Raw genomic sequence first — 22552 nt, forward strand, 5'->3', positions numbered from 1 at the left:
AAGATCCACCAGTCTCTCTCCCCCACGTCCGATTCTGCCAAGATTCTGGCAGCAATGTGTTTTTGGAAAACTTTGAAATGGTGTTCATTTAACACACAACCTTGAGAGCCTACTGAATAAAAGAAGCCATATACCCTTCATGGAGATGGCCTACGCAGACTATAAACCTTCAAAGAGAACACTTTGTAGGCTGGAGTTAAGGCTTTGCCAAAATAGCCTAAATGTGGAAGCTCCTAAGACACATATTAGTACATTCACATTACTGTTAAAAAAAAGCCAGAGTATAAAAATTCCCCTCCCTTCCCACCCAGCCCAATAAAAAGATGGCACTGCCCACTGAGCTCTGTTACTCCTGTCAAATGCTGATACACACTCAATTTGTAGCTTTGTTTAAAAAAAGAAAATCACCTGATTTTTACCCTTCTCACCACTGCCCATAACCAGTAGTGCTCCCCCATCCAAATACAACGTATCATGTTGATAATATTTTACCCTGTCCTATTGGACTTAAAATACCAGTCTCTCACATGCGGCTCTCCTCCTCTTTTATACCATCTTCTGTGGCTTTCTGAGGCAGAATGGCCACATCATTGCTCGGCTCTTTTTGTTTTTCAGCCTCGTCGATACTAGTTTCCTCTTCTTTCCCTTCAGCTTTTTGCTTGGCCTCGGCCTTCTCCTCTTTCGCCAACAGCCGATAATTGATGCCCATCCCGATAAATAGGAAGATCCCAGAGACGATCAGGATGATGCCGCATGCCCAGTAGGTATACTTGTAGTCATGATATATGTCATTCAGTTTACCTAAGAGGCCAAAAAAAACACATGTTATAAGACTGTCTGCAGAAGAAATTCATGGCAAGGTACGGGTGCCTCAGCCTTACCACTAAACACTTCCAGCTGCTTCCTTTCTTTTTATGTTATTTCTATACAGGTGCAAAACCACCCTTTGGTTTAAACAAGCTGTACGACGATGTATACCCACCCTATCGGATCAAAATCAATTTTACTATGGATGCATTCTGGTGTAGAACATGGTGACACAATCATTCCACTGGCATCTGGATGGTAGCAGAATCACAAGACTACATATATGTGATTGTAGAGTGTACTTTCTTGCCCTCATGTTTTGACAGCTGCTCCCCCCAAAAGCATACACATTCCCACACAATCACTTCCCCAAACATAAATACTCTTACCTAGGAGAGGTGGCCCCAAAAGCACAGGGCAGCATTCCACAATGGTCACCAAACCGACGGCACTGGAGAACCGCTGAGTCCCAACTAAATCCATCAGCGTCTCAAACAAGACAGAGCTTAGCCAGCCAAAGGCAAATCCGAAGAAGCCGGCGTAGATGCAAAATCCAGCGTAGGTTGTGGATAAAGGAGCCAAAAGGTGGCACAAGCCGTTATAGATCACAGACACCGCAAAAAAATACTGCACCCTGGGCCTCACCCATTTGGTGTTTGCTACCAAGCCCATGGATGGCCTGGCCACCATATCTACAAAGGCCAGAATGGACAGCAAGAAGGCAGAAGATTCGTTAGAGAAATGCTTACTCTTCCCATAATTGCTGAGAAAAACTAATGGTGTAAACAATCCAAAAAACATGACCACGTTGCCAAACAGATACAGCAAAAATCCACGGTGGGTAAAGAGAGACAAATCCAAGAACCTGTTCACAGTCTGGAAGACAGTGGCTTTCGGTTTTTGTGTCTTCTCAGCAAGAAGGTCTGTGCTGACGTCTCCTGCACCTTCTTCTTTTTTCACAAGTTTACCAGCTTCCTGCAATGTTTCTTTATTCATTTCTTTCTGCTGCTGGTCTGGTTTGGGTCCTATTGGTCTCATCAGGGATCCAGCCACACAGCAATTTAACAAGAGGCCCCCAAGAATTAAGAAGCTCCCTCTCCACCCAAAAATGCTGTAAAATTTTTGGTTCATGGGAGCCAGCGTTGACAAAAATACCGGGCTGCCTGCCATTGCCAGTCCATTAGCCAGTGGACGCCTCTTGTAGAAGTACTTGCCAATCATAGTCAAGGCCGGGTTTAAATTAAATGCAAGTCCAAGACCTAGAAAGCCAAAGTAAACACATGGTTAAAAGGACAACAACTGCAGTTCTGCATACTGACAGCTTTATGTAAAGATTTGCGAAAGAATCAGATGAGTGACAGGAAGAAGGCTGGGCTCTTACTGGGATTGCGCTGTTCAGAAAGCAGGCTAGAACTGTCTGACCCAACGGCTGCACACTTGACACCTCTATGAAACTTTACAAAGGTGTCAGGGTGCATGAGTTAAAGATTTCTACACATTAAAATGGTGAGTTTGTTTGGAGGTAGCAGCTAAATAAGTATTTAATACTCTACAGAAGAAGAATAGCCATTGGCCATCCCATGGAAGGTACATCCATGGCTCTTACCTGGCAGGAACTCCTCTCACTTTCTGGGAGGGGCATCGGCAATGTGCTACGGTTCAGGGTCACAATCCAGTAACAGAAAAGGTGACGGGTTGGAGAAGGCCCTATGCTTTTTCTTACACGAAGGGACACCTCCCATCAGGAAATAGCGCCTCTTCAACTCTAAGGTGACCTCCATTTACCAAAGAGAAGGGCATTACTTGGTGGTATGATTTTCTGCTTCTGCTTACAGCATTTCTGTATGCTCGAACCACTTCATCTTTCAGGTGCCCTGTCAAAGCTGGCAGGGTGGGGGGAGGGAGGGTGAAGAGAAGGAAGAAGATTGTGGACTCTCTCCAGACAAGATGCAATGACATGATAGCCATTACTGCCCAGGAGCCAGGCTAAGGATGATCTGACCTCCCAGGCTCAAGGAGCTAACTTTTCCTTAGTGGTGGAAAGTGCCGTCAAGTCACAGCAGACCTATGGAAACCCCATAGGGTTTTCAAGGCAAGAAACATTTGGAGGTGGTTTGCCATGGCCTGCCTCCATGTGGACCAAGAGAAAACTTGGTGAGAAAACTGTAACTGGCCAAGGTAGGCTTCATGCGGAAGAGTGGGGAACCGAACCCAGTTCTTCAGATTAGAGTCTGCTGCTCTTAACCACTACACCAAACTGGCTCAGCTTTTCTGTTTCTGCTTACAGCAAAACCAACAATGAACTTTCCCTAAGAGATTAATATTGACCTCCTCCCTCTGAATAACCTAAAATGATCTTCCTCAATACACACAGAAATTATATGCTCAGATATTTTCACTTCAATAGGCTACAATTGGTATTCTTACATTAAGATTGCTATTTAGGTAACTAAGAAGAGATATATGTCCTTTACTCGCATCACTCACCTCCCACAACCCCAACACAGAAGTAAAGCTCTTCCACAGTATTACAAAAGGAAGCAGCAATCAAACCACATCCTGACAGACAGCCCCCTGCAATCATTACTGGACGACTGCCATATTTGTTCACCAGGATGCTGCTGATGGGACCTAGGAGAAATGGAAGATGCAGACAATAGTTACTCAGACATGGAACACTTACTCTTTATTCATTTGGAGTCATATGCCAAGCAAATATCCAAATCATGTGGGCAGAAGACAATATTATGGATTTACACAATGAGTAGCCATGTTGGTCTGTCTGTAGCAGTAGAAAAAAGCAAGAGCCCAGTAGCACCTTAAAGACTAACAAAATTTCTGGCTGGGTATGAGCTTTCGTGAGTCATGGCTCACTTCTTCAGAATTCCCAAACATCCTTGCTTCTTAAGCAAAGCTGGTCTTATATCATCTTTTGGCACTAAATTGTTTAGCCTACAGTTGCATCTATGGCTGTCTCAATTGTCCTGAAGCAGGAGGCAACCACAACCCAACATCAGTGATACTTCTGATGAAGAGCCTATGCAGACCATCTATAAACTAAATGTCAACACTTAACAGCACACCCAGAGTTCAAGAGATAAATTATATAGTGACTGTACTCCACTGTGCAACTGACCACCCCCCTAATGATGATAATGATGATATATCATTAGAAAGCTATGAATGTTAAATCCTATGTAAGGTTGGAAGTTAAGAGCCATGAATAAAGTTTCTGTGAACACAAAGTAAAGAACAACAAAGTGTTTATGTAGTACAACGTGTTACTTGTTTAACCACAGTTCTTTTGCATTAAGGAAGTTACAGTGTTCTGCCATCTCTAACTGAAACTGAAATTAAAATTTAGATCATCCTTAAGAATACAAACATTCATCTATTCTGGAACTACCATTCAATTGTAGCTTTCATACAGGGTGCATAATAAACATGATGGCTTATACATTTAATATTTTGTTTGACCCAAAATTAAATATTTTCTAATGTTATAACTTGGGTCTATCAATGACTGTATAGATGATGGTAGTTAGCTATCTTGTCTTAAGCATGTTAGATCAATTTCATGTGTAGTAGCAATCTCAGTGTTATCTATATTTTTTATTTTTGTTATTCTTTGTATCTGATTATTTTAAAAAATATTTAAAATTTAAAAAACAGACAGCATGCATAGTGTACCTATACCTACATGATCCATGATCCAGATTTTATTCTGGTTACACTCAACTTTATCCGATGAGGAAAAAGACTATCAGAAAATTGTATTTTAGATTCACAATCAAAGTTTTTGGTTTAGAAATCAAAGAGCTGGATCCTACCAGAATGTTCTGCCAGAGTAGTCCTCTAGCACAAGAAACCTTGCATTGATGGAGGAGGCTCTTCCACTGGCAGTGTGCTTCTTGGGTAAGAGGACAACTGGCACTAGCAGAACAAGCTGATAGGATCCAACCACCAATTTGTACCAAGTCTACAATATCTGGTGCACAGCTTGACGATTTTCTTTAGCATCAGTTCCAACTCAAGATGTTTTTAAAACCATGTTCTACTTCCTTCCCAGTTTCAGCCCAATTCTCCTTCAAAAATAAGAAGAATGTTTTGGTAAATGAAATAAATAGTTTGACAGTGGTAGAGATGTGTAAAACTTCCATCAATTAGAAAGCCATGAAATAAAATCAGAAAAATGAAATTTTGGGGGAAACTGAAATATGTGCAATACTTGCTTTCCCATCAAACCCTATTTTTCGGCTTTAACATACAAATGCATCATTTATAACTTAGTATATAGTTGTATTAACAGGCATATTAATGGAATTTAGAGGTATAATGCCTTGGTTTTCTAAAAGCAAAATTACAAATACACCCAATACTAAAGTGAGAGAGTTACAAATTGCTGCACCCTATGTTGTCTTAGCACATTTCACTCATTCCGAAAGTATGGAGATTTTCCCATGCTCATCAGAGCTTGGGAACTAAGCAGGGTCAGCCACAGTCAGTACTTGGATGGGAAACCACCAAAGACTTGGATGCTAAGCAGAGGAAGGCAATGGCAAACCACCTCTGCTTACCCACCCTGTGGATGGGGTCGCCATAAATTGGCTGTGACTTGAGGGAAAATTCTTTTTCATAGGAGGGTTTTTCCCCTCCAGATTTCTCAATTTTTACATGCAAAAGATGTAAAAATCTTCAGGAAAAACTTTTTTCTGGATTTTTTTCTAGGCCTTCTTATTTCTAGACAGTTGTCATAGCAGATTAACAAGAGTCAAATTAATGTGTAACAGAATTGGCAGATCCATGCTTAAACCTAGCCTAGCCCAGCCCAGCCTCACTACAGCATCCAATAACTGATAGAAGAGAGTTCCCAGATGCATTTTTCAAATTCTACTACTGTGAAATGGGAGAGGGAGAATAAACACAGGTTGCATTGTAACTATACAAAAGAGATGTTATCAAATGTTTAGTATTCTAGTGGCTGACAGCAGATTCATGAATGGAAACCCAGGGACAGTCATAAACAATTGGGGAACTCCCTTTGGCGAATAGCAAAGCCTCCCCCCACCCCAATTGCGTAAAACAAAAATAAAAATACTTATAATTTAGCTCTTCGGTGATTTTACTCCTTCCTACTACAAGTGCCTCAGGGCTACAGACTAATCAGGTCAAATCTGTGAACCATTGTTTTTATTCTACTTTCTGGCACAGATTACCACTTAATTCTTTCTTCATACAGTTCATGTAACAGAAATATTTCTCTGGAACAAACTAACAGGGACCTAGTCCCTTAACTCTGGTTTTATGAGAACAAAGAGAGGCTGTATTCCCAGCCCCAAACCCTTTGTGGGATTAAGCAGCCACTGAAGACATTTTTGGTTGCCATGCAGGGGAAACACTGTACAATTTCAAAAGTGAATTTTATTTCAAGACCACCACCAACAGGAAGTATCTGTTCAAATGTTGCCACTGTGGGACAGACGTGCCTTCTTCTAGCAGCTGAATGTAAGTTCCTTGCATTGTTTTTGGAAATGCTCTTAAAGAACCAAAGAAACAATTATCCTTATTAACAGGAATAATATTAATCCCACTCATCCTCTTACTTCCCTCCCACTGCCAAAGTTTAGACTGAAAGCACCTCAGGATGAAGGCCCAAGGGTCTAGCTTATGTTACTCTGTAAAATGCCATATAATTTGATAACATACTGTAAATAATAGTAGCAGCGCTTAATCTTGGAAATACTCCTATAAGAGTTAGAGTTGTTTAACTGCAGACATATTACAGAGTTGTGTACTCTACCACACTGTCCAGCTAGATGATTCTCTGCATAAGATGAACGTCTCAAACCCTAGGCTAATCATTCTTGCATAAACCAGCTCTTGTGATTGAAGGGGGGACGACGACACTGATAAATCTATGTTCCAGCAATCATTTTACAAGGACTGTTATCCGAACAGAGAATTTAAGAACACAGATGTCCAGTTCTGGGACAAATGAGCATTGTTACTGTCCTTGTTTTTTTGACAGTATGGATTCCCTCTCAATCTTTTGCAAATGAGTATTCATGAGATGAATTCTCTGAACCATTAGAAACCAGCAACAATTACAGAGGTCTCATTAAGACAGTGACAGTTTATGTGCTTACTGTAACATTTGAGCAGGAGAGTTTGCCGGTTGCCTCGCAAGCAGGGGGAGGACAAAGCAAAGACTGCTCCTTTCTAAGGGAAAAGTCTTACGCTCAGTCTAACGACGTCAACCACTTTAAAAGTTAGGCAGTTCACCCACCAACATTGCGACAACATAGAAGCCACCAATACTCACTCCGCTTACGAAGTGGGAGGTCATGCCATGCTGAAAAGGGCGGGGGGGGGGGGAGAGAAGAGGAAGCCTTAAAAATAACCTAGACTCACTATGAGAGTTTTATAGAAGCCACCAATACTCACTCTGCTTACGAAGTGGGAGGTCATGCCATGCTGAAAAGGGCAGGGTGGGGGGGAGAGAAGAGGAAGCCTTAAAAATAACCTAGACTCACTATGAGAGTTTTATGAAGTAAGAGATAAAGAAGAAGGCATTATGGATTACAAGGATGAGTCTAGAGTGGACTATAAAATTCATTTCCTAACAAGCATTACAGAATGCAAGTGGGGGACCTGCAATGACCTCCTGGCCATCTCACTTCTCCCTCCACCACTTCTTTCCTTTCCCTGAAAGTCCCCCTAGCCTCACCTCTTTTCCTGCTTCTTTCTCTCCTTCCCATCCTCCAGCTAACCGACTTTTATCTGCTCCACCAGTCTTCAGCTTTCTCTCCTTCCCACTCCCTGGCAGATTCTCCCCCCGAATTGATTGCGGGGCCAGCTGCTGAGATTGGGCAGGCCAGTTGCACAGTGCCGGACCCAGCTGCGCAGTGAGGAACATGCAAAGACTTGTGGGGGCTATCTCACTTTCCCTGTACACCCATCTCCGCACACCATTTTCTCTTTCCCTCCTCTTGGCAGGCCCCATATCCTTACCTGTCCATGCTTCCTTTTAAGAACATAAGAAAAGTCGTGCTGGATCAGACCAAGGCCCATCAAGTCCAGCAATTTTTTCACACAGTGGCCAACAAGTGTCCCCTTCCCACCAGTACCAACCACCCTGCCCCCATCTTCAATTATATTATTTCATTTATATCCACAAAGGGGACCCAAAGCAGCTTACATTGTTCTCATCTGCTCCATATTATCTTCACAAAAATGCTGTGAGGTAGGTTAGGTTGAGTGTTGGTTACTGGTCCAAGATCACTCAGGGAGTTTCCATGTCAGACCAAGGATTTGAATCTGGGTGTCCCAGAACCTAGTCTGAAACTCCAACCACTACATCACACTGGCTTTCCTGGGGTAGCTGATGTAGAACAGCAGCAAGTAGCTGGGCCTGGGCTAATCATGCAACTTGCATACTAGCAAGTCACCTAGTGGATGCTCCAGACTGGGCTCTAATGAATCTTCCCTCAAATGCCAAAACATTTGGTAAGGGCCCTGCCCCATCCACCTGACAGAAACCAAGGCTTGAATGTAGGCAATATCGTTGGGGGTACCTAGCAATGAAATAGAAAGGGAAAAAGGAAACCTCTGAATGACAAGAACAAGGGGTACAGAGTACCAGGGGTCTAAAAAATAATTATAGAAGCATAAAAAATATCAAAAGGTGTATATATAATCCAAAAATTACAAAATGTAATGGAAAATACAAAGATTATTGCAATTACAAAAGTATAAGATTGTACCGTAATACATCCTCAATTCAAAAATGGTGCAATTTTAGCATTATATATACTACATCTGGTATTTTTTTGATGCTTCTGTAATTATATTTTAGACCTATGGTACTCTGTATCCCTTGTTCATTGCCTAGCAATGGCCATTGAGGGCAGTCATTTCTTAAAACAACATTTCTTAAAACTTCTGTTATTTGGGAGGTTTAATCCACAATGTATTTTTTGTTAAACATCAGATATTTCTGCAAATTTTATGGCTTTCTCAGGTTTGTAGGAAGATCTATCTTGTCTCTTCATTGCCCCGGTCTCTGGATTCAAGTATTTCCAGATGGGGCCAAGTTAAGAATTAGATATATTGATGTTATGTATACAGACAAACCTGCTGTCAATTTTCTTAAAGAAAAACACATCTGTAGCACTTTTTACTTTAAAACTATTTGTATGCTACTTAATTTATCCTATTCTACAGTCTCCATAATGTATAATATGCTGATCTTTAGCAGAGTAATGTTTTAAAGGTACAGGTGTTTTGATACACTGACTATTTTCTAGCTGTTTATTAGAAAAATTCCCATGTTACCATGTGGTATTTGGAAACCAAACTGGTTCCGTCCCCCTCCTTTACAAGCTACAAGCCTCAATCTATCCCATTTCTTCATTATGTAACAAAACAAATGTCTTTAGCTCCGAAGATGTTTCTTTTTATAAATTTTATTGGATTTTATACTAAAAATTTTCCATTGCATTAAACAACATCTATGACAATATAAAATTTCAATTCTAACCTAAAGTTGTTCTAGTTCCATAACATATAATAAAGAAAAAAAAGAAAAAAAAAGAAATGGAAAATTTTGACTTCCCCTTCACCTCTATCTTCCTCTTAATAAAAAGTTCATCTCGTCGTAGTTAATCTAATCTTAATAAACTATCAATATCCTGTATAAAAAAAAACCATAATCTGTTAGTAAATATAATTATGCTTATTCATTATGAAAAAAAACCAGAAATAATCCTCTGGATCAGATTAGAAAATATTCTTCCATTCTTCCCAATTTTAACTCATATTCACAATAATGCATCCACGCCCCCCATTCCCCCAGAAACCGAACGTCATTTTCTTCATTTAGAATAGCTGTGAGTTTTGCCATTTCTGCCACTTCAAACATTTTAACAATCCAGTCTTTTTTCTCAAGAATTTCTAGCCCTTTATTCCCAAAATGATGTCTTAATCTTAATTCCACTACATCATTAATAGCCATGCCACCCGTCCACACTATCAAAGCCTTTGGATCCAGCAATCATGTTTAAATCAATCCTTTAACCATGGTCTAATACTTCCTTCTGTAACTGAAATAGGCCAGTCAGGTATGGGAACAGGATTTCTTTGTTCTCTCTCATTTCCTCAGACAGGATACGTATCCAAAAATAACTCTTTCTGGGCTTCATCTCCATCGTGGCTTCAATCTGTATTCCTTGACCTGCTCTCTTCTTCCTTATATCCACACGTCGTTCCATGACTTTTTTAAATGAAAAGTCTATTTCTTGTATGTCTGATCTCTTTATCGCCGGCTGGTTGCTTTCTTGAACTTCTGTCTTCTTCTTTGTATCCTTGTATTCTTCCATAACTTTTTGGGCAGAAGAGTCCATTGCTTGTATGTCTGTATTTGTGGTCATCGTATGAATTTTCAAGACTTTTATGTCTTCTATAACCAGATCCAACTTCTGATTGCCTACCTGTGATGATTGATCAAGAGTCGTCATCATTGAAATCAGTTGAGCCATCTGTGTTGAAATCTGTTTTAATTGTTTAATTGTCGCCTCAGAATGTTTAGCAAGCATGTCCTGTATTTTTTTTTCCATGTTTGAATTCTGTAAAATTCCCTTTGATTTCATAGGAGCAGGGCTATGTATTAAGCCAAAAAAAGCTGGTAAAATACATGTCCACAGACAGGGCCTTTAAAGTTCTAATTAAAAGATAATAATTCAAACATCAGCCTTATAATTTTTCGGATTGAAAAGAGTCGAAATTGGCTCTAGAATTGTGTTTTAAAGTTTTGAAATACCAGTGAGTTTTTTTCGGTCGCTCTAGGTCGGGCTGATCAGGAAGTATACAGGAAGTTGCTAGTGCCGTGGACCTTCTACCGCCTCTTCTCGATGGTTGTTCCTTCAGGAATGATTTCCAAGTAACTCGAGTGCGACGCGTAATCGGTCCTACAACTACTTCCTGTTATTTTAGTTCCGATGATAGATAGGTTGTTATAGAGGGTCTTCCGTTCCAGGCGCTCCCTTACTGCAAACGTGGCAGGATATTCTTCGCCGGAAAATCAGGAAGAAAAATCACCCTCCCCTTCCCTTGGACCCATTGGTGATAGTTCTTGTCAATCAAAAGGTATCCTTCCGACTCTTTATTATGGTTTAGGCTGATCGGATTGATAAGGCTCCTGTCGCTAAGCCCGATGGCTAACTCAGATCAAACTTTTTCAGTTCGGATTAAGGAGGAATGGGGGTCCCAGAAATATTCTTATCAGCCCCCCGTCTGTTCAAGTTTCCAGTAAGTAGACGAAGAGTTCTTTTGTACTCACGTGGGTGTCAAGAGGTGAGGTTCTTTTCTTTATGTAGTCCTTATGTTGGTATTAAGGTGGTGGAGGGTGGAGCTTGATGCCTAAGTTGCGTTTTGGCGATGTCCTTCCCTAGTGCCCTCGCAGGACCGGCGTCCAGGACTCCGAGGGGCTTAAAAAGCCCCCTCAGAGTACCTAGGAGGTCAAACCGCGTTTGCGGGCTGCAGGGAGTTCCTGCTTTCCGACCCACTTGCAAGGGTCGGATTGGGGTATCTATGTACCCCAGAAATAACGCAAACTTGGATTTCTCCCAGGACAGCCTGGGGAAATGGAGTGCTCTCCCCAGCAGCACCACCGGAAGTCTTTAGCTCCGAAGATGTTGATACAGGCTTACTTTTTTTTAAAATTCAATTGTTGCAACTGTAGTAAGGCTGAGTCTTAAATATGTTGTGTTCTACAACTGTTTGTAATGAGGTTAATTTTTAGCAAATAGTTAAAATTTAAACTGTTTTTCACTCTCACTGGGGCAAGGCTGGAAGGGGGAAGATTTTTCTCTGTCTTGTTCTTTAAGTCCTAGTTTTAACGCTTATGGACACACTGTCATAACATTACCAACATTTCAACTTCAGTTGCAAGAAGCAATACATATAAGCAAAGGCTAATATGGTATATCTCTAGGCAGGTTTCTCAATCATTATGTTTATTTATCTTTATGACATTTACATCAAAGGTGGTGTGCACAATGGTTCCCAAGTGGTCTGCCATTAAGACAAGTCACCTGACCTGAATGTGTTTAGGTTTTGTAAGGTTGTTGTATCTTCAAATTCCACCCAGGGTGACACACACAGTGATAAGATTTTGGAAAGCCAGCCCTTTCTCTGCTCCTTCACCATATCGCCCTAGGACAGGGGTGGGGAACGTCAGGCCCGGGGGCCGTATAAGGCCCGCGAAATCATTTGGTCTGGCCCTTCATGGGTCCTGGCTGATCTCTAGCTCAGAAGGATGATGCCCTGCCTGAATCTCTTGGGCCTAGCTGGGGACAGCAGAGCTCAAACGTGAGTCACTCTATGTGGCAGACACTTGGAGCCGACTCCGGTCATGCCTCCTGGCTAAATGTTTGACCAAATATAGCAGGCTAATTTTTAAGTTGATAATTTTGTATGGCCCGCGAATGATGTTATAAATATCCAAATGGCCCTTGGCAGAAAAAAGGTTCCCCACCCCTGCCCTAGGAAATCCATTTCTTTTCGTTATCCAAATTAGCTTTAAGAAACAAGTCGTGCGCATGCCCTAACTACTTAAGGCAGTCTTCTGAAAAAATTATATAAGGCAGGTACACTGCAAGAAGAACAACTTTAGAATTATACAAGTGATTCCCCAGAAAGGTTTTATTTATGGCTTTGAAAAGAAGCAGGACAGATTAAGCTAGGTTTTTTCCCATTTGAAGTATTAAAATAAATTCAGTCCACTACACGAGAAACCAAATAAGGTACCTAAAACAGATTAATGATATCTTCTGGTCTCCAACTAACGTATGATCTAAATTAGAAACAGCAATTAAAGGAAGCCTCCACAGACACACACATGCGATTAAATTATGCAGTCCGCTCAGTCTGCAAACTTACCTCCTCCGTACATTACTGCAAGCATAATGGAAGAGATCCAGGACACTTTGCTGCTAGATGCATTAAAGATTATCTCTATCTCTTTGAAGAATACTGTGATGGATTTTGGAAACGCATAGGAAAAGCCAATTGAGATAAAGGCACCAACAACTACGGCCCAGCCCCATCCTCCTTCTGGTGGTGTGTATCCCACAGGGCCTCCAATTACTGGTGCCATCTTGGATCCAAAGGGTGATAAATTCAGCTAGGAATCAAAAATCTGCAAAGAAAACAGAACAAGGCAGTTACAATGGCTGAAGTACCTTGGGTGTTTTTAGGTCTCTTGAAATAAACAAAGTGACAGAGGGAAAAGGCCCATCAGAATGATATCCAGCATTTGCACTTAGAGCCCCAGCTGTAAAGCCACAACTTGGCTACCATCTAATTTATATGCTAATTTTTAGTGATTCGCAGTTAGTGATAGCTAGATTCTTAGATACTCATCCCAGGCCATATTGAAAGCTATGTGTTTTCAAGTGCACTTGGTTCAAAAGGCATGTGATGTTAAAACTCAGTTTCAACAGCTCAAGACTGTGTGATCCTGACCCCAATTAAAGATCAGCAGCTAGAGACTAGTATTAGGGTTTAAGAGAAGCTCAACTTTAATTATTTTTAATGCACTTGATTCAGAAATTTGTAAGGGTTTTTTTGGGGAGGGGAAGCTCTGAGTAACGTGAAATGATTGAATGGGTGCACTTGCAACTACCTATATCTACCTATATCACCACCATCCTAGTATTAACTAACAAACTCTGACAAGCAGCTTTGCTCAGTATTTTCAGAAATAACATAGTCCAATTTCCTACCACCACCGCCTAAGCTAAATCCTAAAGATGGATATAGATACATATTCGCTTTAATAGCATACCCATAAGTATGAGTTATAAAGAGTGAATTAAAACTATCAACTGCACGGTAGCGGGAGTTACAAAATAAATTCTAATCTTTCTCACACAACCATTTAAAAAGTTTGGCTATTAAAATAGAATTGTAAAATCACCGAATTTCAAGTCTACAGCAGTTAGGCAGTGCAAAGGCCAGTTAGGACTTCATTTTAGATTGGGGGGGGTGAATAGAGGGGTTAATTTGGTTATGTACAGAGTTGAGAAAAATACTTTAATCTAGGGTTGCCAGCTCCAGGTTGGGAAATACCTGGAGATTTTGGGGGTGGAGCCTGAGGAGGGCGGGGTTTGGGGAGGGGAGGGACTTTAATGCCATAGAGTCCAATAGCCAAAACTTCCATTTTCTCCAGGTGAACTGATCTCTGTTGCCTGGAGATCAGTTGTAATCGCGGTAAATCTCCAACCACCACCTGGAGGTTGGCAATACTACCTTAATCCCATTGTTCTTTTACAAATCTATGTACTCAGAATTAAGTGCTACATTTCAAGAAGTTCAATGAATAGAAGATTGTCTGGAATTGAATTAATCTGCACAAGGAGCTAAGTGTGACGAGGGAGGGGCAAGCAGTAAAAATGAAAGTGAAACCTTTTGAGCAGAATACTCCAAGTCTTGGGATCTTTGTATGTATAGCCTGAGGTTTATCATATCATATCACCCTGGAGGAAAAAACCAATAAAGGCAGCAGGCTGTAAAAGAGAGCCAGTTCGGGAATATTTTAATGAAGTTCCTATACCTATGGGTAAGGCAGGCATGCGTGCAAAATGCAAACACTGCAACAAAGAAATGCAAGGCCTGGTGGCCCAAATGAAACACTTCACCATAATTTCATAGTAGAAAAGAGCAAGAGTCCAGTAGCACCTTAAAGACTAACAAAAATATTTTCTGGCAGGGTATGAGCTTTCATAATTTCATAATTATCGATGTATTTCTCATAGTATAACCAAATCAGTAATTTTTTTTATATAACTGGAAAACTAATCTGAAAAGTTATTATTTTAAAAATGAAACCTTCATCTGGTTGTAAATATTAAGATTATACCAGCAAGAATGAGTCTTCATGTAGAAAACCATCATTAAAATCTAGTCTTACTGACTAGTGATTTAAATCATGATTTTTCTATCGATTTGATTGAAATCAAATCCACCCTGTCTCCTGGTGGTGTCATGATCATATCCATATCTACTATGAAACTAATGAAGCTCCATCTCTACTATAAAACTAATGAAGCTTAAACTTCAGGGGCCCTAATCCCGGAGTGAATTTTTCAACAAAACCAATGGAGCTTTTTTAAGTGTTTGTTATTAAAATAAGGCTATTTTAGTGATAGAATCAAAAGCAATGGGTTGAAGTACTTAATATTGACCTTAGAATATGCTCTAATACCCATTTCATACGGCCTCAAAATCTCCCTGTAATTGGTCAAATTTCAAAATTTTTCTCAGGGGCTTGCAGCGCCTGAACCTCCAGCTGCATGGGCTTGCTGAGCTCGCCAGAATCTAATCACAGCCTGCATTTTGGCAGCTGGATCCTAGAATCCTTCTTTGGTGCACGGACTCATATTTCTATAGCTCAGCTCTTAGGCTACAGCCAAACGGAACCATAAAAAGACATCTGAATTCTCAATTCAGGCTGCACTCATCTCGCTTGTGCATTTTAACACTAAAAATCAGATTTTCACCTCTTTATCCTAACAAGCACCCTCTGAAGACCTTCTACCTCTCTATTACAGAATGAACCAATACATTTGCCATAGAACAACCCCGCTGAAGAAGATAACAGTGGTTACCCACACCTCGTTGATGGTGGGAAGGGGCTCACTATATGGCCCGCTTTCAAGGACTCCACCCCACCACCCTGTTCTCTGCCATTTGGGCCTTGAGGTCCTTGCAAGGGCAGCAAGGCCCTTTGGACCTTGTTGGATGTTGCCCTATTGTTGATGGTGGCAAAGGGGGCCCCCCTAACAGTTCAAGCTTCAGGGTCCTAAAAATGTAGGTCCATCCACTAAGCATATCACATACCAAGAGGCTGTGCTACAGTTCAAGTCACACTGATTTCTACTGCTAACATCAAAATAGCTAGTATTTGGGAAAAGCCCCCCCCCTTCCCCAAAAAGATCAAGTTAATCAACCTTTAGTTGCTCTGGTAGGCAGTACTTGATCTGAACAGCATATTTTAAGTTTTAATATCCATATTACCTATTAGCATCACAGTAGAGAACAGCACGAATCCATACAACTCACCTCTTTTAACAAACAAAGCAAGACTATACCACTATATTAGAAATAGTCCATAATTTTTGTAGGACTACTGACACTTTCCCACAACAGATGCAACTTGTACAACATTTTTCCTTCTTTCTGTAAAATGTATTCTTTCTTATCTCTCAGGAACTTCCAAGACAGATACCTGATGCTCAATGTGGTATAGTGGTTAAGAGCAGCAGATTCTAATCTAGAGAACCAGGTTTGATTCCCCACTCTTCCACATGAGCGGCAGACTCTAATCTGGAGAACCAGATTACATTCCCCACTCCTCCACATACAGTCTGCTGGGTGACCTTGAGTTAGTCACAGTTCTCTCAGAACTCTCTCAGCCTCACCTACCTCACAAGGTGCCTGTTGTGGGGGGGAGGTGATTGTAAGCCACTTTGAGACTCCTTTCGGTAGAGAAAAGCATGGTATAAAAACCAACTCTTCTGCTTCTCAATGGTGTTGATGCTAACTATTTCCTGTATGCCTTTTGTCTTCAGAGGTTATCATATTAACTCTGGACTCCTGTCGTCCTGTGTGATTCTGAAGCTTCAGAGACATATTCTGGTTGTAATTTACTATTGTCTATGACATTCCTATTCATCTGAGAAGTGCCAAGATGATCCTCAAAGAAAGATCATTCCTTGAATGTGATACTAAGTGAACACTTGGGAATAGTGATGCCATCCTCCAGTTGGGACCTGGTGATCCCCAGAAATTAAAGCTCAGTTCCCCTGGAGAAAATGGATGCTTTGGAGGATGGACGCTATGGCTTTGTACCCCAATGAAGTCCATGTACTCTACAGGCTCTACCCCAAACTCTCCAAGAGTTTCCCAACCTGGATCTGGAAACCCTACCCCCCATACCCCCGCCAGTGGCTAGGGGGGAGCTGGCAACCCTACTTGGGAAGCTTAAATTATCTTGATAGAAAGCATCATCTGTTTGACCATTTACTGAAGAAACAAGAAGTTGGTTCTTGTTGGTTATCCGGGCTATGTTCAAGTAGTTCTCCCCATCCATTGGTGTCAGGCATCTACTCCTACTTTTCTGGATCCCAAAGTACATAAAAGCAGTGGTGGGGAGGGGGGGTGTTGCTGAACACTATTGAAACATGAGGAGGCAGAGAAAAACCTTGCATCTGCAGGGATGTTAGAAAAGACCCTTCCCTTGTGCTGAAATGTCCAAGTACTTTAATCTCACATTCTTTATAATCCTTCTTGAAAAGAGTTCTGAAGGTTAGTAAACGGATCTAAATTTAGCAGTGACCGATAACAAAGGAAAATCTCAATATCTGCCTACATGACTTGCATAGGCTTCATGGGACCAGGATTCCTGCACGTGTGGAATGCAGCTCATGCAAAAGTATTAGTGGCTGCCTCCCCTCCAGATTTCTCACCTGACCTCTCAACTACACTAGCAATTTCAGGCATTCCAGAAATATGGGCCTCATTAATTACAGCCACTTGCCTAGTAGTTCCATCTGAGACACAGCATGCAGATGGCCCCAGTGCTTAAAATCATGAAGACCTTGTCATTATAGATTTGACAGATATGACAACAAAATACTCATGCAGTAGTATACTTAGGCAAAATGCACCCTTGGTTTTTTGGGGGAGGGAGGGAGGAGAAACACACTGACAAGCTAGAGCCTGAGACACTTTTTTCTGTAATCTGCCTTGAGTCTCAGTAAGAAAGGTCAGCCACAGATAAATAAATAAATCTCGAACTTGGACTTAGTTTCCTATATAACTTTTGGCCTTCTATATGGACACACAAAGATAGTTGAACCTGTTCCAACTTTAGGTTCAAAGGTATTTTAACAAGTCAAAATGTACAGAAATGATCTGCTGTTTTCCTACTGCTAACTACTTTTCCTGAGCAAAGCTAGCAGATCTCCCCAGAAAGTGTTTTCATAGTGTAACTGCATTTTCTTCATGAGGAATATCCTCAAGGGAATAGCACTGTGCATTAACTCCTATTAGAGTTTTTTGTTGCCATTGGACAAATCTGTGTGTGTGCTACACTTTCAGGTAGTACAGATGCCATGTAGAAGGAGAAGAAGAGTTGGGTTTTTTAAACCCCGCGTTTCTCTACCTTTAAGGAGTCTCAAACCAGCTTACAATTGCCTTCCCTTCCCCACCCTACAACAGACACCTTGTGATGTAGGTGGGACAGAGAGTTCAAAGCGAACTGTAACTAGCCCAAGGCCACCAAGCAGGGTTCATGTGGAAGAGTGGGGAAACAAACCCGGTTCACCAGATTGGAGTCTGCCACTTATGTGGAGGAGTGGGATATCAAACCTAGTTCTCTAGATTTAGAGTCTGCCACTTTTAACCACTAGATATGTTAAGGCATAACAAAAAAGTTGAGGGGGAAAGGGAGGGGCAGTTTTCTTCAAGGCTTTCCACCCCAATTTTTCTGATGGACTGGAAAAAAACTCCTGTGAAATATTTTTTATTTATTTATTTATTCACATTTTATTTATTCACATTGTAATGTGTAAGATGCTGTTTATCATAAGACTTTACTCAAAACATATTGTAAAAGTGGGGAACCCACAATAGCTTGCTCATTTCCCCCTGCATCCTCCTCCCCATACTATTTCTTCTTTCCCTTCTCCTGGAAGCCCCATATCCCTTTTGCTTCTCTCCTTCCCACCTACCAACCAACCTACTTTTTATCTGTAACTTTATTTACTTACTTCATTTAAACACCTTTCTCACCAATGGTGACCCAAAGCAGCTTACACAGAATTCTTCTCATGCCAGTTCTGGGACGTAGGTTAGTCTGAGTGTGTGTGAGACTGGTCCAAGATCACTTAGCAAGTTTCCATGGCAGGGTAGGGATTTGAACCTGGGTAACTCTCTAACCGCTATATCACCACACTAGCTTTCAGTGTCTTGTATACTCTTTGGTGGAGTGAAAGACATCTAGGTTCCCAGAATATAATATGAGATATGGTTGACTCGTTACTGAAAGTTTTGCCTAACTTCTCTCTGACTTCCAAGAGATCAGAAGAAATTGCTCCTGTGACGACAAGGTTCCTTTATAACTACAAGAGCTAGAAACGTGTGGCTTCTGTTTTAAGAAAATGAGTGAATCTGCTACTGGAGAGTCCTGAATAACTGTTCACTTCTGCTTAGAATCCCTATTCCCCAATTAATGGCCAAACTATTTCTTACATCAGTTGGATAATGCATTTCTAACTGCTTTACGTATTTACTTATTAAATTTATTCAAACCCATTGATAGTTGTGCCCAAACTGTCTTACAGCACAATAAAAACACAATGTATAACAGTATAAATGACAATGCAAGATAAATCAATCATTATAATTTACAATGAGAGGCAATATTCTGTTCAGAAAAATAAACTGCAGGTCTACAGAATTAAAACTCAATAGGTAGGAGAAAACTGCTTGTGCATGACGATACTCCCTCTAATACAGTACATACTGTAAAGCTTTACAGGTCAATTTGTTACCAAAGCTCTCCTAGGATGAGGTGCCGTCGGTATACTAACTGAAGTTGGTTAAAATCACTCCTACCCATTTGTGCCAATGATCCTTTAAGGGGACTGTGATCCCCTTTCTAGTGGGGGGGGGGGAAGACACCTTCAGTCCATGCATTCAATATTTTTGTACACAGAATTGAAAGGCGCACGAGGGGCGAGCGACAAACCAACCCAGTTACTGCAATGTGTTAATGGCCTTACATACTTTACAGACTTTTTAGCGGTTTGAAATGAACTCAATTAACATAAAAAAGAGGGATTATGGAGGGAGGGCAGCATGCTATAGCCAGATCTTGGAAGCAAAGCAGGGTCAGTACTTGGGAGACCACCAAGGAATGCTCTGCAGAGGAAGAAAACAAGCCAGCTTATGGTGACCCCAGCAAAACAAATGAGAAGCAGAGGTGGTTTGCCATTGCATTCCTCTGCAGAGCCTTCTTTGGTGGTCTCCCTTCCAAGTACTGAACCTGCTTAGCTTCCGAGATCTGGCTATACCATGTTGCCCTCCCTCCATCATCCCTCTCTTTTCTTATGTTAATTCAGTTCATTTCAAACTGCTAAAAAGTCTTGTAGGCCAAAATATTAGGGACAGAAGAACATGCAAGTATGTATGCGTTAAGATCTATTAATTCTGGGTAAAGTGCTTATACAAGCTTAGCACAGGATTGAGAGTATGTTTCTTTGGCTGAATGTACAATAAAATTCTGGGAAGGAAACTTCATAGATGGGCAGCCTGTAGGAGATAAAGCACATGGCTTAGTTAGCTGGCTAACTTTAAGCATGAATAGATGATATGCAGATAAACAAGCACTTTCTAAATCAAAACCCTGAACTTGCACCTGTCACTGGGAGAGTACAGCTTATGTGTCAAGACGGTTGAGTCACATGTATGTTGAGTATACATATTCAAATGAGAGCTGCAGCATTTGATTAAAAACTTATTGAATTCAATATTGATTAATCAATTGGGAGGGTACTTTTCAAAATTAAACAGCAGACTGTAATACAGGCCTTGTAATACAGACTTGTAATACAGGCCTTGACAACAATTTCTTTGGCTTACAAAGAAGGCTCTAAAATTGTCAGAGTTTTGTATTTTAATGAGCATGTTTTCAAATTATTACTGCCACAAAACCAAATCTTAATTTCTTCAGCTTTTCTTACTTTCATTAAACCCTGGTTATCATCACAAAAAGTGAATCTCTAACACTAACCCTGGGGTCCCCAACGTGGCTTCTGATTGGCTGTGCAGAGTTTTTAAATGCTGCTTTGGCAGCATCTGCCACCACAGAACAGGGATCTACACTGTTACTGAAGTTACACGGTGGCAATAGGGTTGCCAGGTCCCTCTTTGCCACTGGCGGGAGGTTTTGGGGGCGAGGAGGGCGGGGTCTGGGGGGAGGTAAGCCCTTTTGTGCACCGATCGGGCTTGTAGCGTGGAGGGGGAGGTTGGCGCCTTCCCAGCCCGCTGGGTGCACACTCCAAGCGCACGCACAGCGGGGCTGGGACTGGGAAGGAGGCTCCAGCCTCCCTTTCTACGTTACATGCCCAATCGGGCTTGTAGCATGGAGGGAGAGGCTGGAGGCTTCCAAGCAAGCCCTGCTGTGTGCGTGCTCGGAGCGTAAGCACAGCAGAGCTGGGAGGAACGCCGCAGCCTCCCTTTCCATGCTACAAGCCCATTTGGGCTTGCAGCATGGAACAGGAGGCTGGAGCGTTCTCAGGAGCGAGCAGGGGATCGTTCCCCCCTTTCTGCTCCTCCCACCGGCCACCAGCTGGTCGGCGGGCAGCCCGGTTGACTGCCCACCACAACCGGGCAATTGGAAACCCAGGCATGGCAATCATTTTTTGGCTGGCTCTGCCTCCTGTGGCAGCCATTTGGTTGCTGCGCCCATCATGCTGTCTCAGAATTCCAAACATGCCCACAGGCTCAAAAAGGTCGAGGACCGATTTTCTCCCCAGTTCCTCAGAATTTTATTATTTCCTTTAAAAGCTCCATTTAACTGAATACTGGAGCCAGTATACGAAATAACTGGTAAAGAAATGGATTCATCTGTCACTGAAAGGCATAAAGTTAACATATGAACTATCAGTGACAAGAACCTCATGTACACCTGTGTTTATGGCCTTCAGAACATATTCTGATTTGACATGATAAATAATCTGGGCATTTCTACTGAGGATTGCCAAGAGACAATAAAATCACTGCTGAAAATACTAGGTACTACAGTGAAATTTCATGGCGACCTGGCACCTGGGATTTGTATAAGTCTTATTGTAATTGATGAACCATTAAAACCATGGCTGGTAGCTGCCATATTATTAGAACTTTCCCCCTGTTCTTTCACATAGGAAAAGAGCCTTGGTTCACTTACCGTGAAGGCTTCTTCTGCTCGTAGGTAAGAAGGGCGTCTTCATTCTGGGTTATTTTCCTTTATTTGCTAGGGAAGGCAGGATTCAAACAAAAATGCAGGCCTTCCGGTTCCTCGGGGGAAATGACCCCCTCCCTTCGGAAAGCCTCAGTAGTTGAAAAGCTTAAATCTTACTTGATGAGGAAACTGCTATTATCTAACTTTGAAAAAACATTTTTCCCCTTTCCGGTCTCTGGGGAGCTTCATCGCCGCTAGTGGGAACGTGGCTAGCAGCCGTGGCGGTCATAGGGGCCCCCGCTGCCTCCGACGGGCCCGCGGAGCGCTCTGAAGCCTCCGAGTCATTTGGCGTCCGGCTAGCAGCCGCGCCAAGTTTTACCCGCTCCGCTACGGATGTAGCAGCGGGTGCGGCAGGCGGCCAGCTAGCAGCCGCGCCTGAGCTCTTCTGTCCTGAAGGACAAATCTTCTTCTTTTTTGTTTCCCCCACTGGGTCCGCTTTCCTTTTTCGCTTAGGGTTGATCCCCTTAGAGAGGTTTGGGGATTCCCCGCGGCTCGGGGCCGCTGCGACCAGGAGACCCGGGTCTAAATCTGTGGGCAAAATAAATTCGTCCTGGCTGGGCGCCGCCATTTTCTTTAGGCGGGAAAAGGTCTACTTCAACCTTCCGGGCCCCACACACACAAGACAAAAAGCGGACGAAACGAACACAGATTAAACTGGCACAAAGGTAAGAAAGGGAA

General features: G+C 41.9%; 1 protein-coding gene across 1 annotated transcript; it reads right to left on the minus strand.

Moving 5' to 3' along the window:
- Window positions 1-415: 415 nt before the first annotated feature.
- SLC16A1 (solute carrier family 16 member 1) lies at window positions 416-12961 on the minus strand. Its single transcript, XM_056867536.1, has 4 exons — window positions 12745-12961; window positions 3295-3438; window positions 1197-2066; window positions 416-801 (listed from the first exon to the last, which is right to left on the minus strand). Exons 1-4 carry the CDS (start codon window positions 12959-12961, stop codon window positions 524-526), a joined length of 1509 nt encoding a protein of 502 aa, XP_056723514.1. The 3' UTR covers window positions 416-523.
- Window positions 12962-22552: the final 9591 nt, after the last annotated feature.

Source organism: Euleptes europaea, chromosome 2, assembly GCF_029931775.1.
Source record: "Euleptes europaea isolate rEulEur1 chromosome 2, rEulEur1.hap1, whole genome shotgun sequence".
In the NCBI taxonomy this organism is placed as follows: Eukaryota; Metazoa; Chordata; class Lepidosauria; order Squamata; family Sphaerodactylidae; genus Euleptes; species Euleptes europaea.